The 15166-nt window shown below is 37.5% G+C and overlaps 2 protein-coding genes and 1 long non-coding RNA gene across 3 annotated transcripts; 1 reads left to right on the forward strand and 2 right to left on the reverse strand.

Moving 5' to 3' along the window:
- Positions 1 to 211: 211 nt before the first annotated feature.
- On the forward strand, positions 212 to 1380 carry LOC125469420 (abrin-a-like). Its single transcript, XM_048566750.1, has one exon. The coding sequence runs from the start codon at positions 496 to 498 to the stop codon at positions 1144 to 1146; it is 651 nt and encodes a 216-aa protein (XP_048422707.1). The 5' UTR covers positions 212 to 495; the 3' UTR covers positions 1147 to 1380.
- Positions 1381 to 3815: 2435 nt separating this feature from the next.
- LOC125469375 (E4 SUMO-protein ligase PIAL2-like) lies at positions 3816 to 11309 on the reverse strand. Its single transcript, XM_048566630.1, has 16 exons — positions 11042 to 11309; positions 10537 to 10609; positions 10370 to 10435; positions 10104 to 10169; positions 9943 to 10025; positions 9557 to 9608; positions 9403 to 9474; positions 8279 to 8346; positions 8142 to 8190; positions 7955 to 8039; positions 7779 to 7880; positions 7607 to 7658; positions 6914 to 6965; positions 6111 to 6227; positions 5168 to 6025; positions 3816 to 4832 (listed from the first exon to the last, which is right to left on the reverse strand). Exons 1-16 carry the CDS (start codon positions 11236 to 11238, stop codon positions 4134 to 4136), a joined length of 2691 nt encoding a protein of 896 aa, XP_048422587.1. The 5' UTR covers positions 11239 to 11309; the 3' UTR covers positions 3816 to 4133.
- Positions 11310 to 11847: 538 nt separating this feature from the next.
- Positions 11848 to 13792, reverse strand: LOC125469413. The gene is made up of 3 exons (XR_007251717.1): positions 13591 to 13792; positions 12992 to 13063; positions 11848 to 12020 (listed from the first exon to the last, which is right to left on the reverse strand). It is a non-coding gene; the product is annotated as an uncharacterized LOC125469413 (long non-coding RNA).
- Positions 13793 to 15166: the final 1374 nt, after the last annotated feature.

Genomic DNA, 15166 nt, shown 5'->3' on the forward strand with positions numbered 1-15166 from the left:
TAATAAACCAATTAGACCAAATTAGTTCTGAAATTCTTATGATGAAGATGGTTTACAAATTCAAAAATGCTACTCTTACCAAATATTTGTATCATCTCTCTAATAGAAATTAGACCCACATATCCTAGTGAGCCCCTCCTCCATTAAAAAAATGATACAGATGAGAGTAAAAATATGTGGTAAGTGTAGCATTACTCTAACAAATTTAATCCAAAAATGACATTTTATATTCGGAAGATAGGCTATGAGTAGGTTTCAATAATGCAGAAAATTATAAACATGCTCCACTTTTTTCTCTCATACACAATTCTTCATCTCAGACTATTAAATTGAATAAATCAAAGTAAAATACAGACATGATTCAACAAAGAGAAAAGTATTTTGTTGTTAATATTTTCTTTTCAATTAATCATCTGTTTTAGTTACTTTAACCGATTATAAATACAAACCATTGTGCACGGTACCAACACAACTCAACCCATATCCCCTTAACAAATGCACAAGATGAGATTCCTACTAGCAGCTGCATGCCTTGTTCTCGCAAGTTGCCTCAACGTCCGAGTTATAGAGGGCCGTCCGGGAGACATCGAATTCTCTACTCAGGATGCCACCGACGACTCATACCAGAACTTTATTAGTGCACTGCGCGGCCTACTGACGAGGGGAACGACCACGGTACATGATATATCAGTGCTGAATTCGAAACCATTCATTTTGGTTGATCTTTCAAACCGTATTGGAAGCACCATCATCCTAGCAATAGACAAGGAGAATACCAATGTGGTGGCTTATGTTGCGGGCGACAAATCCTACTTTCTCAAAGACGCTCCGGTTGCAGCTCTCAACACTTTATTCCCTCCCACAACGAGCTTTTATCTTCCATTTACTTCTAGCTATACTGACCTCGAGAAAGCTGGTCGTAAATCCAGGTGGGAAATCCCTCTAGGACTCACTCCCCTGGACAATGCCATCACCACGTTGTGGGAGGGAGGTGATTCCAAAGCCGCGCAGTCCCTTCTGGTGGCCACACAGATAGTTTTAGAAGCAGCGAAGTCCATAATAGTTGAGCAACGTGTCCGGGATAGCATACAAGACAAAGGTGACTTCTTGCCGGACGCTGGAATCCTAGCCAACAGGGAATTCTAGACGGCAGTGGCTGTCCTTTGGGTGGATGCCATGCATGCTCCTACATCTAAGTATGTATATCTATGTTATTAGGTACTTTGTCCTCAACGTAACCACACATAAGGTACTTCTATAGCATGTTTGGATAACAAGCTTTTGTAAAAAGAACCAAAATAAGTGTGCAATTATGTAACAACTATGCTTATTCCAAGAATCAAGAGGACAAGGGACTTGATTTTGCTTTCAGATTTTAGTTTCTGAATACGGTGTATGATCTTTTAATTACTTATCTCATCACGTGAAGGAGAGCACAAATTTATGGGTTTGAGACGGGATGGCCATATATACTTAGGATTCGGATCCTCTGCTTGATTTGTGTAATGGTAGGATCTACTCTTATTAGACAGCAACTAGTGTGTCAAGAGCACGAATTCATGAGGCTTGATCATGTTATTAGACAGCAACTAGTGTGCCTAGTCCACATGTTAGGCTTGATCATTTTCCACAAGTGAGGGGACGTGCCGAAAATGAATCTCACATTGGGAAAAGAATGGACCTTACATGTGCTTATAGTAATTGGGTCTCTCCTCATATAACCAATTGATTTTATGGTGAAACCTCAAACTTTCAAAAAAAATCAAAGTTGCTATACAAAGGCTTGCGGTACACTACAATCTATATAATAGAAAGTGAGAGCCCCAAAGGGGTCACACATGCTGACAAAAATTTGGGGTCATGCCATTCGACAAAAAATATTAGGACAGAATTGCCCCTCAACCAAAAAAATCCAAAAGCATCCCAATATAATATATCAAATAATGCAGTGGTAATTTGGTAATTTGGTCATCTTAAAATATAATATAAATATAAGTAGGAAGAGAGAAAAGAATAAAAAAATGAAAGGATAAGTAAAAGTTGATGGTGCCCAAGTGAAGGGGAAAGAAAAATATAATAAAAAATAAGAAAAATGATGAATATTGTGTTTAAAACATCTTAAGAGGTGCATAGTGCCGGTGATAAATTAGTAAATTTTAAAAAAAAAAAAAAAAATTAGTACCTTACAATAAGTTAGCAATAATTTGATTCAATCAATTGTTTATTAAATATTATTTTATTTATAAAAAAGGTCTTTCGCACGCAAATAATAATGCGATTAAATTAATTGTCAAATGATTTTTTTTTTTAACAAACAATATTATCTACACTGAGGAGGAGGTGGGTTTAGCCTTACAATGGGCTAGCAATAATATGATTCAATCAATTGTTTATTAAATATTATTTTCTCTATTCTTAATGTAAATTTTATTGAAACCAATTTTATTATGTGAATTCAACTGTTTTAATTGGTTTATGAGAGGTTTCTTCTAGCACAATCTAAAATTATTCATTTACTACAAATAATTAACTTTCCTTTTGTCAATTTACGCATATAAATACATTTAAAACGTGTAAGTCGCGTGTAGTACGCCGTGATTCAAAAATGTTTTCTACACGCACATGAGCACATGTATGAAGGCTAGTTACCTATAAGCACATAGGTCTCTTTCCTCAACTTTCAATTGATTTTATATTATGAGACATTCTATTACAATTACATTTAAATGGGGAGCAACAAAAGAAGCGCCTGCTCCATACAATTATATTTAAATCGTGTGTTCGACATGCAGACCGATCGACCAGATTGTAACATGGGGTTTCGACTTTAAAGGTTCTTCAGCACTAAAGCGAAGTGTATGAGAGGCAGCAGGGATCTCACAAAGAGGCTCGCACTTAAACACATGTTTGGAATAGGTCCTTAAAGCAGTTCCGCTGTTGTTAGGCTCCCTGGACAAGAGGCAACTCAAACCCTTTAAATGAACAACTGTCTGCAGTGAACAATAATTGCCCAAGTGCATCTTCACCTCTAAACTGAATAGCCCAAGCAAATGAAAGCAACCGTAGCCTGCCAAATGAATCAGCCATTGCTACGCAATGCTTCTCTTGATCATCGGTCACTCAAACTACATCCATAAACTTCAATGACCCAATAGACAGGTTTGCATGAAAAAGCTTTTGGACAATGGTAAGAGGATGGGAGTCGGATCACATTCGAAACGCTGTCGTTTGCGAGTGGTGGCTCGTGGCTGAGTAGGCCGAGCAGGGAGAGTTCTCAGAAGAGTGCGACTCACTCTGGTCATCGATGAGCCTCTCTCAGACTCCAGACCCTCACGTAGAAGAAAACGGCATGTTTATTTATCATTTTAGAGAATTTATTTGGAAGATTGGGTGAAAATCGAGATGAATTTACAAATCTCAATTGATGAACGGATTAAAATTAAAGTACAAAAGACATCGATCAAATGCTGACATATTGCTCACTCCAACATTGACGACATATTTGATCGAATGCTAAAAATGATCATTTCCGCAATTGAGGTGGTAAGTTCATCATGTCATCCCATCTCAAAGCTGAGTGAAAGCCACCAAGTAAAAGAATAATCAACCTTAAATTTTTCTAACTACTGAAACATGAATTAGAATTTGGGTGCAAAAGAGGACGACAAAGTTCAGCTCGAGTAAAAAAATTCCTATGCGGCTACGATCATTCGTGTCAATTGCAGCACTTGCCGACGACCGCCCAAAGAGCGGGCATGCGCAACTGAATTCGGGCACTCCTCAGTTTTGGAAAAGTTCAATGACTATTAAAATCATAACCAATCAAGATTCTTACTCAGCAAATCACAACTCAGAACGTTTACATATAAATTATCATGGAAAATTATAACTACTGCAATCAGAAGCGGCATGTTTAAATTTAAAAGCCGACCCCCCCAATTGTCCAATTCTTCTTTTTCCGGTCGAAGTTTGCTCAATTCAGCGGACCTGAATATCACCAATTTGACCGGAACATAGTCCTAAATTAACTTTACCGGTTGACCACTGAACACAAAATTGACCTACTACCTTATATACAGCAGCCTACAAGAACTCCCTGGCAGAGTACATATGCCTTCGACTCAAAGATCGATTTACTGAGGATGACCATTTTTTGTTTGAGGAACCTGAGTGCTCACGTTGGCAATCAATGACTGTTGAGCGGCAACAAGATGTGGTGGAGCAGACAGATTTGACGGGGGTCTTGAAGCAGCAGGAGTTGGTTGGGTTGGCTGAATAATGAACTGGTTGAGAGCAGCAGAGTAAGCCCGACCTGACAGGCTTCCACGCATCCGACCTGTTGGTCGCCAGTTCTCTCCAGATGACAAGTCTGGTGATCCATCTGCCCCTGATACTGCTTGCACGGTTTCTACTACGTTTCTGCTCTGCTCCAGTGCAGCTGTCCTGAAACCTTCAGCATTTGCTGGCAAAATTGCCCTGTTTCTTGGAGATTGATTTTGAACTGGCGTCGATGGAGACTGCCTGGCCATCATAGCAACTCGCTGCTGCTGACCAATCACAAACCTTTGTTGGTTGTCTAAAGAACTAGACGTTTGACCAGTCTCAACTCGTACACTTCCTTGCTGAATATGGGCCCGCAAGAGATGTGAAGATGATCGATTGGCGCTTGAAAGCTGACCTACAGTCTGGGGAGTCCGTGGATTAAAAGCTTGCTGCAGATGTGCATTTTGGAACTCCATAAGCCCAAGAGATGTTCGGTTAGCACTCTGCAGTTGACTCGGAGCTGGAAGGCCAACAACCTGTTGGGCAGATTGGCCATGACGATCCCAGTTCTGCAAGATTAATGAAATGCAACTCATTAGCATGACAAAATGGACACCAAGAAAATTTCATTTAGATTGGAATTCCGTAAATTAGCAATGAAAAAGTCTCTACAATGCTTTGGCCAACAACCAATCAAACTGAAAAGTGCTGATTAAAAGTGAAGAATTTGAGGAACCAATCAAACTGAAAATTGTTGATTAAAAATGAAGAATTTGAGGAGCCAATCAAACTGAAAAGTGTTGATTAAAAATCAAGAATTTGAGGCCCAGGGTTCCCAACTTGTATTTATAATGGTCGCCACCAGCAAACAAAATGGACTTCAAGAAAAGAAGGGAGCATTAACCTGTGTTGTTTGTGAGGGCGGTTGCATTGACGATGGAGCAATATTTGACACTTGAGGCGGACTCATTCGGGGCCTAGAAAAGTGTTGCTGTCTTTCCACATCACTACATACTGCAGGGACACCATTTGCTGTGGGTGTGATAGACTGGCCAACCTGAGAACTAAGAGAGGCACTAGGGGGAGTATTGAAACTAGTTCTAGATCTTTGCTGCAATCCTGACGTCTGGGCAGGAAGGGCCTGAACTGCTGTTGGTGTCCTAGGTAATACTGTGTTAGCAAGTCTCCCATACTCATTGCTAACAGTAGCATTTGAACTTGCAAACTGCGGCTGTTGTAACTGCAAATTATTGGAAGAATATTGAGTATGCATTGCAGATGCCACAAGATCAGTGTTCACACGACTCTCAGTTTCTCGATCAAGCACAGGAGAAACGGCATCAGTCAACACAGGCAGGTGTAAATAATTTGCAGGACCAGAGTGAGAGATACCACCATCCATCTGGGTGTCTGACCTTATACCGGAAGTCAACGAACCATTAGGTAAGTAAATGCCAGACCAAAAGTCGTCCTCTAGATGAGCAGGAACAGTTTGATTAACCCTGTTTGTGTTGCAAAGAGGTTTTACGTCTTCGGTTTCGCAAGCACTCAAAGTGTCCATCTCAGTATCATCCTCAGTAAGATCCAAAACAATAGGAAGTGCAGATGAGACACGGGTAGATTCTTCCTGTTCAGAAATTTCATTTTGAAAGGCCTTATCATGTGCTTGACCTAGATCATCATCATTCTCCAGTCCAGCTTTCCATGATCCATCCATAGAGATTATTACTTCAGCAACATTCTCTCCTACCTCTCTCAGGACCTAGGGGAGAAAAGCAACTGATTTTATAATATTGGGTAAAAAATAACACAAACAGACAGGACAATGCAAATAAATAGCTACTTGCCTTAACCATATTTTGATCAACGCGGAGGTCCAAATAGCACACATACTGATTACAGTGGGGGCAGCGCCACGAAGGTCGTCTTAAATTTATATTGACGTAATTACCGAAGTCGAAACACTATAGCTCATATAAGCGACAGAAAATTATATTAGAAGACAGTATTGACTATAGTTACAAGAAAATATATTACCATGTACAACTACAATCACAGAATAACTTCAAATTTCACCAATTACCCAAAGCTCGAAACAGAAAAAATCAACGCAGGACATAAAGAACAAATCCAATTCCAAATTCTCAACTTCCCCTCCAAACCTCAACAACTAACAAGAGAACATTTTGGTGGGACAAAGCAAAAACTTTCATCCAGCCTTTTCTATCCTCCTTACAATCCCTATAGCACAAACAAAGAAAATTTTACTTTTTGTCTTCTTTCTGCTCCCAAAGAATGAAAAAAAAAATCATAATAATATTTTTAAGATACTAAAGCTGAACCCGAACTCATAAGAAATATCTCCAACGTATAAATTGGAAACCACGTGACCTCAAAGCAGCACATTAAATCACTTGCACATATAATGGAGGTGGAAAGCATCAATGTAATTAGAATCCACCTCTACTGCATAATTTAAAAAACAAAAAACTCTGGGGTCCAGTAGAATCAATCATGCAAGCAAGATGCATACAAATAGAGGAACAATGTTACAAGTCTCAAAAGCTTGTTACATAATGCTTATGAAGTTGCAAACAAAAATTTAAAACCAAAGGCATCAATAGGAGAAAAGGATGCATGGAGCACTCACCTGAAGATGTTTGCACAAATGACCTTTGACAGGAGTTTTTATACGTGTATAACTGTTTTACAGATAAAAGTAAAATGTAATAATCAGCATCATAGCAATGAAGTTTGATCATGGAAGGATTACCAAACTACACATTTTTCATCCATTTTAACGTAGAGAAATAGACAACAAAAAAGTAGATAAGATAGGAAACACACTTCAAACTTAACAAATTTATTCACTGAAACCAGGACACATGAACAAAATGCTATTTTGATTGTTGAACTCAACACTTGACAATATAGAAGCAGCTGGCGTAACTGATGAAAAACACACCCAAAAAAAAAATCATGTTCCAATATTTCAGCGAAAAACATAAATGTTTCTTCAATGAGAGATTCAGAAGTTCAGAATATATGGGATGAGAAAGATCACATTAATAGGCATCAACGTTTAACCTATGATATCTTCATATGAAGCAACTCAGCCTCTCCCGATCAGAATCGATTGAAAATTAACAGATATCCCATAAAGTTTCTAGCATTAACATTTCTACTTTTAAGTAAATCCTGATAATACGTTTCAAATCAAATGTCCCAGGAATACATATCTCCAACATAAAAGGTTATAAATAAACGAATAAAATTCAAAAACAAATGTAGTAAGAAAATTATAGCAACATTAAAGCTACAAGCAATAAATATCAAGGCATACCTTATCGGACAATTGAGAGAAATTCTTGATGGCCCCTCAATTAAATCAGGATCTAATGATTAAAAGAAGACAATTAAACAAACTATACCATTGTAAAAAGCCTAATGCTTTGCAAATTCCTGATACTACAAGATATAATCAAGTGTCTTTTGACGTTTCCTATGGAGAATACCTGAATCTGACGGAGACACAGTGAACTGCGAATAATCTTTCAGTACTGGAGTGTCAGGTGATGGTGTGATACTCATAAAGGCAACCACTATGGTATAATGGCCTAAAAATAGTTCAATGTGTCAGAGCTGGATGAATATAGTACAAGAAAACTACAATAAATAGAACGTAACTCACCATTGAATTGGCCCACAGCTTGCAGAAGATTTGATCCAAACTTGAGCATTCCAGTCACAACTGAAGGCAACTGGGGTCCAGTATCCTGTTAAAGAAAATGGAAGGCACAGGGTGTTACGAAATGAATACTATGTTACAATCCAAATTCTGTCAAATTTAGTTATCCAGTAAGCGGAGCCACACAAACCATTGTAACATTGATCCTTTTATCTACTCCCTTTCCATTTAGCAGAAAGCTACAGAATTGAAAAAAAAAAATGTTGTTAGAATAAATAGGAAACACCTCTAACTAAACTAAAAGGTTGAGAGGAAAATCAGCCATACTTCACTTGTGGTGGACTTATAATACATGCAGATGTCTCTATATTATCTGTTTGTGCTACAAGTAATCGCTTGAGGCAAACAGAAAGTGTGAGGTCCAGAATAAGTTCTACAAATCATAATTCCAATTTCATGTATAAAAGGAAAACAGTATAACGTAAACAATTAGAACAAAAAGAGAAACCACCACGAGTTTATAACCAAATAATAAAGTTATGATGACACAAATTATATGTGTAGTTATTCTCTAATAAGATAAATATGGACATACTTCTTTGTTGTTAGATAGACATGGACAGCTAGGATGCACAGAGGATAAGAACTCAGCCATCCATATCAAATCTAACAACTGCTAAAGACCTAAATTAAGGACTTGCACCCTAAATTAAGATGCATCTCTCACTACCATTTGAAATGAACAATAAGCATCTAGAAGGAGATATAAGCCTTCCACTGGACCAGATATGACCATTCGGTCAGCCTTCATGAATGATGTGTTTGCTTGTGTTAGGATTTTGGCTTGTCAAATTAGTGTCCTATTTTGTTTAGGATTGTATGCACCGATTCTTCTCCAAAAAGGACTAGGAAAGAATCAAAGTTTCCTTGTACAATTAGATTAGGAATCCAAGAAGTCTAATTTGGAAATGGAAAAAAGTGTACTTTCCTATTCCATATAAAATAGGAAACTTAATCAGAAAATAGGCGTGTAAACCACACCCTATACTTATAAATAGGGTGTGGCAAGGCTAGGGAATGTGTGAGAAAAGCCAGAGACCGCTGAGAGGGATAAAGGGTGAATAGTTCTAGGATTTTACAAAAGTACTATAACTCTATTATTAATCAAAGAAGTCGTGGTTTTCTACCCAGGGAAATCACAAGTGGATGTAGGCAAAAGTTCTAACGAACCAGCATAAATCTTGTGTGTTTCGAGTTATTCTCTAATTTGCTGAGTTTAGTCTATTGCCGGATACATCAAAGAGCAAGATCCAGAGGGAGTCAACATTATAATAACTTGTGTATGATGTATGACATTCATGCATACATGTTTAAATAAACTACAAGACTCAAGAACTTACAACCACTCCAACATTCAAACAAAAATGCACCTAACTTTATAAGATGCTTACAATTTTTTCTTGAGGAGAATAATGTGTACTCTTCGAAATATGGAAATCAAGCACATGCGCCCCATATCCAGACTACAACATGATAAGACATACGTCAAAACGAACCCAAAAAAAGGGATAGGAAAAAAAGTTGAAAAAGGGAATAAAGAGCCACCTTGACTTCTAGAGAGGCAAGTATCTGGCCCATCTTCATCATTGGATAAAACCTACACCACACACAAAAGGAGATCTTTCTAAATCATTTGCAACCTCAGCAAAAGACACCCGTTGATACTTGATACCAAAAGCATGATTATTAGGATGAGCAAAGAAAGAATATTTTGAACCTTAGAAGCTAAAGAAGTCATTGTAATAAAAAATTTCTACCCATTTCTAGTTAAACTCTAAATTCTAAATTCTAATATGAACATGGTGCAGGATCATTAGGCTAACATGATATCCTTTAAAAGGAAACATCAAATGAAATCTATATTATACGCGTGTATACACATGTATGTTGTAACAAAATGTACAAAATTAAAGCACGATACAAGTTCCCACCTTTCCATAATTGTGTCTATAACAGAAAGAGAACAGCTAGCTCCAGTTTTAACATCCCCCAAGCTGCAGAAGCTACTCCCTATCTATAATTGCACAAGAAGATCATCAGCAACATCAACCTAAGACAGATTTGAGCAATAATAAACAAATTAACAGCATACCTCGTTAGCTAGAAAAAAGAGCTCTTCAGTCTCCTTATCCGAAAACCATCCGGTCCTACAAGCATTCTGCCAAGTAAAATACAAAGTCAGCTCGACACTCATGATTACGTTCAAAGTTGGATACAAAACAAAAACCAAACAAAGCATCAAGCAAAAAGGGGATAACAAAAACATGAACATGGGCAAGCAGGATATGCTACTTGGATAAATGGTTAGCATCCATTTTCGCATTTATTACATAAAATGAACCACATTCGGGTTTATACCTTAACAGAAATCATCAGCACCATGATAGCAGCTTCCAAAACCTTATCACTCTTGCGTTGGCATATCTACACAAAACAAGAGTTAAAGTACAAATCTTTCCCTCAAAATAAAGGGGAAACAAACTGAAACCGGGAATTCACGAACTAGAAGAAGAAAACTTCAGTACCTGCTTCAACAACCCAGGTAAATCTTGAGCAATCGCCGGAACCTCATTGTTTGCAACGGCATAGTCAATGCCTCTGCATTTTGCCAAAGCAATTTCATAAAAAGGAAGGAAAATTGAGGAATTCAATCACTATGTATGTTTGAATGAAGAAAATAAACTTGAAATTTGGGGAAAAGTCAGAATTTATAAATTGATATGCACCAATTCCTTTGTTTGTATTCATAAACATAAAAATTTAGAATTTATGCGTGGAAAAAAAACTTGAAATTTGAAAAGTTTAAATTTCATCTAAATACATGTCATTTCCTAATTTTTATAATTGAGAATCTAAAAATAACAAATTACGTATTCAATTCCACTGTCCTTTTAACTTAACCAAAAAAATTCATAAATTCTAGAAAATAAAATCTCATCATTTCAAATACCATCATTTTAAAATTCCTTAATCTTAAATTTCTTCCTCCAAAGATAAGGGATTTAAGAAAAATGGGGGAAGGGTTATTACCTGGAAAGGGAAAGGCAGAGATTGAAGAACTCCATGGCCTCGCCGCGATAGCCAGATTTGACGTGAGCTGCCAAGCGCTCAGCGACGGCGGCAACTCGGTAGGAGTTAACGAGGGAAGCGGAGAGTTGCTGCTGCCCAACGCCTTTCAGACTGACTAAGTTGCCGACCGCCTGCGGTGTTAGCGTTGTTCCACTCATTAGCTCGCACAGACACACCCACCACACCCACACCTACACGCGCCCCTCTCTCTCTCTCTCTCTTCCTTTCTCTTTCCTCTTTCTCTCTCCCTCTCTCTCTAGGCCTTTCAAATGTTACAAAAATTGCAGGAGAGATTGGACAAAGGGTTCTAGAAAGCTGTACTCATAATTTGCAACTGTGCAGGCATTTTACAACAAAAAATAAATAAAGTCTAGGTAATTTTTATTTTTTTATTTTTGGTAAACTGAGGGGTAGATCACCCCACAAACTAGCGAAGAGTTATTACAAATTAGGGCTGGGCACGGGCCGGGCAGGGCCTAATTTTGAAGGGACCGGACCGGACCTAGGTTCAAAGGGAACAGGGTGGGCTAGGCCGGGGATTACATTTTTTAATATTAGAACCGGACATTACCCGGCCCAGTTGAAACGGGTAGGTTCTGGCCGGGTCCACGGGTCCCTTTTTTTTTTTTTTTTTTTGGTTGTTTGAAAAAAAAAATAAAAATTGTACAGAATACAGTTTGCAATCTGCACAAAACTGTACAGATTGCAAACTGCACAGATTTGCACAGATTGCAACTGCAGAAAGTCACATACTGCATTTACGCATATTTTGCACAAATTCACCATTATTCACATCCAATCTAAATACAAAGTCCAACATCCAAGTTCATAGATTAACAATACATTCAAAATAATAATATTACATCTTCCAACATCTAAAAATCAAATCAACATACAAAATATTCGAAAATCCAAGTTCCAACAACAATCTTCATTGAATCTGTAGACAAAAATAGAATATAAACATGACATTTTTAACGTCCAACATCATATTATCTATCCTCATTCAAATTGAATTATTGAAATTTAAAGTTTATTCATTTGAGTTTAAAATATTACCGCAATTCCTTTTCCTTTATTCGTTTGAGTTGTTTCAATTTCAGGAACACTTGATGAGATTGTTGAACTTGTAGAGATAGTATTTGCTCTTTTTCTTTTATATTCTAAAACAAAAAACAACCGTTAATTGTAAACCAATTAATATAAAGTTATAAACCAAACTATAAAAAACAAGATAATATTGCATGCATTTCTTCATTCCATTGAATGACAAATTCTTAGGACCAAAAGTTGGCTAAAAAACAAAATCGTGTGTTATCCATATCACAGCCCATTCTCATAGCTAAGAAAAATGCACGCTTTTTCGAAATTTACTGAAGGGGGAATTCATAAACTTTGCACACAATTGAAAACCATTAGAGGAATCAAAAGAAGAAAGGAAATATTGCCTGCAGATTCAGGCTAGCCAAAGCATAACGTGAAACCCTCTATAGTTCTTTATGTACTGAGCACAAATCATAAATATAAAAATTTGATCATGAAAGCGCAGAGGGAAAGAGCTTACCACATTCTGAACAGATTTCACAATAGATGTTGAAGACTCGGAGCTTTCCCCAGTAGCCCCTTCACCACAACAGCAACACGATTCTGTCTCTCTGAAAAGTCAGAAAATTATACACCTAAGTTAGGAGAGAATAGTGCAACCAAGGCATTGAAATGTGCACTCAAATTGCATTTCATATGACACTTCAAACACATAACCATCAACCTCTAAAACCCTTGATTACTTAGAGAACGTTTGATAACCATTTCGTGTTTTAGTTCTCAATTTTTGTTAAAGTAGATGAAAGGATGAATGAATCAAGAATAAGAAAATCAAACAAAAAATAACCATCCAAACCAAGAACTCACCAGTAAGCAAGCAGGATATGATTCAAAATCTTCCAATTTCCAAACTTTCTCAGTAATAAGTGGCTCCGGAATCTGAAACCAATTCCCAAACAATCAAGAAAATACATATAATATTCTTGGAAATGCAACAATGCAAGAAAATCTGAAAATGCAATCAAAATTCAAAAGTGTCTAAAACAAAACCCATAAATTAAATGTCTAAAACAACCTCTTTAAAGTTTAAACCCAGAAGAAGCTATTAAATACTCTTAACTCTTAAGTTCTTAACTATCGGCTTTGACTTACATGCATTAAGATTGCAGCTTCAATTACCAATTTTAGTTCAAAAATTGTAACAATTCGAAAATTTTCTGCAAATTTAAATACCAAAGTATTTAACCAAACAACTTAAAATCTACAAACAACTTAAATTTCTGCAAATTTAACCAAACAACTTAAAATCTACAATCTATAAGCAGATCCATAAAATTCAAAACCAATAAACAAGTTTCTGCTAGTAATCAAATCGCAGCAGTCCATATAATCAATCGAAAAGCTTATGCAATCATAGCCCCAAAAACCCTAAATTCCCAAATCAGAAACCCTAATTCATAAATTACCTAGGAATTTGCAGGATGATGGTAGTGTTCTCGACGGCGAGGTTGGTGTCGACCGTGTGGTGGTGGTCGGAACTCGCGATTGGGGAGGATTGATGTAATGTCGACAGACACAGTCGAGGTCGACAGTCACTGACTCACTATGAGTCTCAAGGAGTCGAGTCGAGTCGAGTCAGTAGGGGTGGAGTGGAGAATCGATGGAAAAAGATGGGAGCGCGAGCGATCGAGGTCTGACTCTGAGACGAGAGAGTAGAGAGGAGAGGAGATTTGGGGAGTGGGGGAAGGGAACTGTCGAGGTCTGTCTGACTGTCTGAGACTGAGAGTCTGATCTGAGAGACTCTTGATCTTGAGTGCGATCGTGGTTTTAATCAACGGATCAGATTAAATCTTAAATTTTGGAAGGTGGAAACGGTTCGGGTCGGGGACCCGTTTCCTCAGTAATTACGACCTGTCCCGCCCCGCAAATAACATGGATCCGCCCCGCCCCACCCCGTTTCAGATTTTTAAAAATAGGACCCGCCCCGATCCACTTGGACCCGCCCCTAACCGCGGGTCCAGGACCCGTTTGCCCAGCCCTATTACAAATAATTCAAGTCCTAGGACCTCATTATATCATCAAATAATTGAGCTCCAATCTAATTAGGAGGATTTTCAAAATAATTGTGTTAAGATTCATATTATAGCTTCAATTGGCAATGCTCTTAGCCATCATATTCTTCTCCTGATATATATGCATTAACTCACATTCCGTTATGCGTGTTATAAATTGTCTACACTGATGAATGATGTTGGCATGAGAATGAAAGCTGGTATCAATCATATTATTGATTAACCACAAGAGCCAAATCCATCTCCACATATAATCTTGAAATATTCTTGTCAATTCTAAGTTTCAATCCAAAATATAGCCCCCAAATTTCAGCATCAACCACCTGACCTTTGCCCGAGTTGACAGAGAATCCATTAAGCCGCCAATGTTGACTCTAAGAACTCCTGTTGCACCTATATTTCCAGTAGCATTGATCCGAGAACAGTCCACATTAAGCTTCACCTTCTTTCCGGTACGTATTTTTTTTCTTTAACGAAGACAATGTATTAAGAAACTCAATCCAAGTTCCAACACATCTTGCGCGCATGGACGGGGCCAATGAAGGCTCACTGGGGCAGATGCCTCCACTCAAGTAATTTGTTTGTTTAGTTACAAACTACAATTATATAATATATACGGGTTATCTTTGAAGAAAATATATGTATCTAATATCTAACATACATTCATTCTACTTATACACCATATCAAATATTATATGAGCGATAGTACTTTGTTCTATCATTCAAACAGAAAAAACCATTTCCCGCCTATCATATACTTACGTTTTTCTCATCACTTTGTCACTTTCCACTACTATATTAAAATTTTTGTGACATTGGAATTGTAATACATCGTCATTTGAAACAATCTTTAATATCATATTGCGTATAACCATACTATAATAAGGTTTTTTTACTTGTTTTCGGTTGCCCCCATGAGAAAAAATTTCTGGCTCCGTCCCTGTTGTGCGAGGAGATCCTGAACAAGAGC

This window comes from the organism of the source record quoted next, unplaced genomic scaffold (genome assembly GCF_019419815.1).
Source record: "Pyrus x bretschneideri cultivar Hongxiangsu unplaced genomic scaffold, Pyrus_bretschneideri_v1 Contig42, whole genome shotgun sequence".
Taxonomy (NCBI): Eukaryota; Viridiplantae; Streptophyta; class Magnoliopsida; order Rosales; family Rosaceae; genus Pyrus; species Pyrus x bretschneideri.

Excerpts from the sequence above, each read along its gene's own strand:
- LOC125469420 (XM_048566750.1), top strand. The coding sequence starts at position 496 with ATGCACAAGATGAGATTCCTACTAGCAGCTGCATGCCTTGTTCTCGCA.
- LOC125469375 (XM_048566630.1), bottom strand. The coding sequence starts at position 11,238 with ATGAGTGGAACAACGCTAACACCGCAGGCGGTCGGCAACTTAGTCAGT. Across the intron at positions 10,026-10,103 it reads TCTTTTTTCTAGCTAACGAG|ATAGGGAGTAGCTTCTGCAG; the intron begins GTATGCTGTTAA and ends GTGCAATTATAG. Across the intron at positions 6,228-6,913 it reads ATTTGTGCAAACATCTTCAG|TGTTTCGACTTCGGTAATTA; the intron begins GTGAGTGCTCCA and ends TATGAGCTATAG.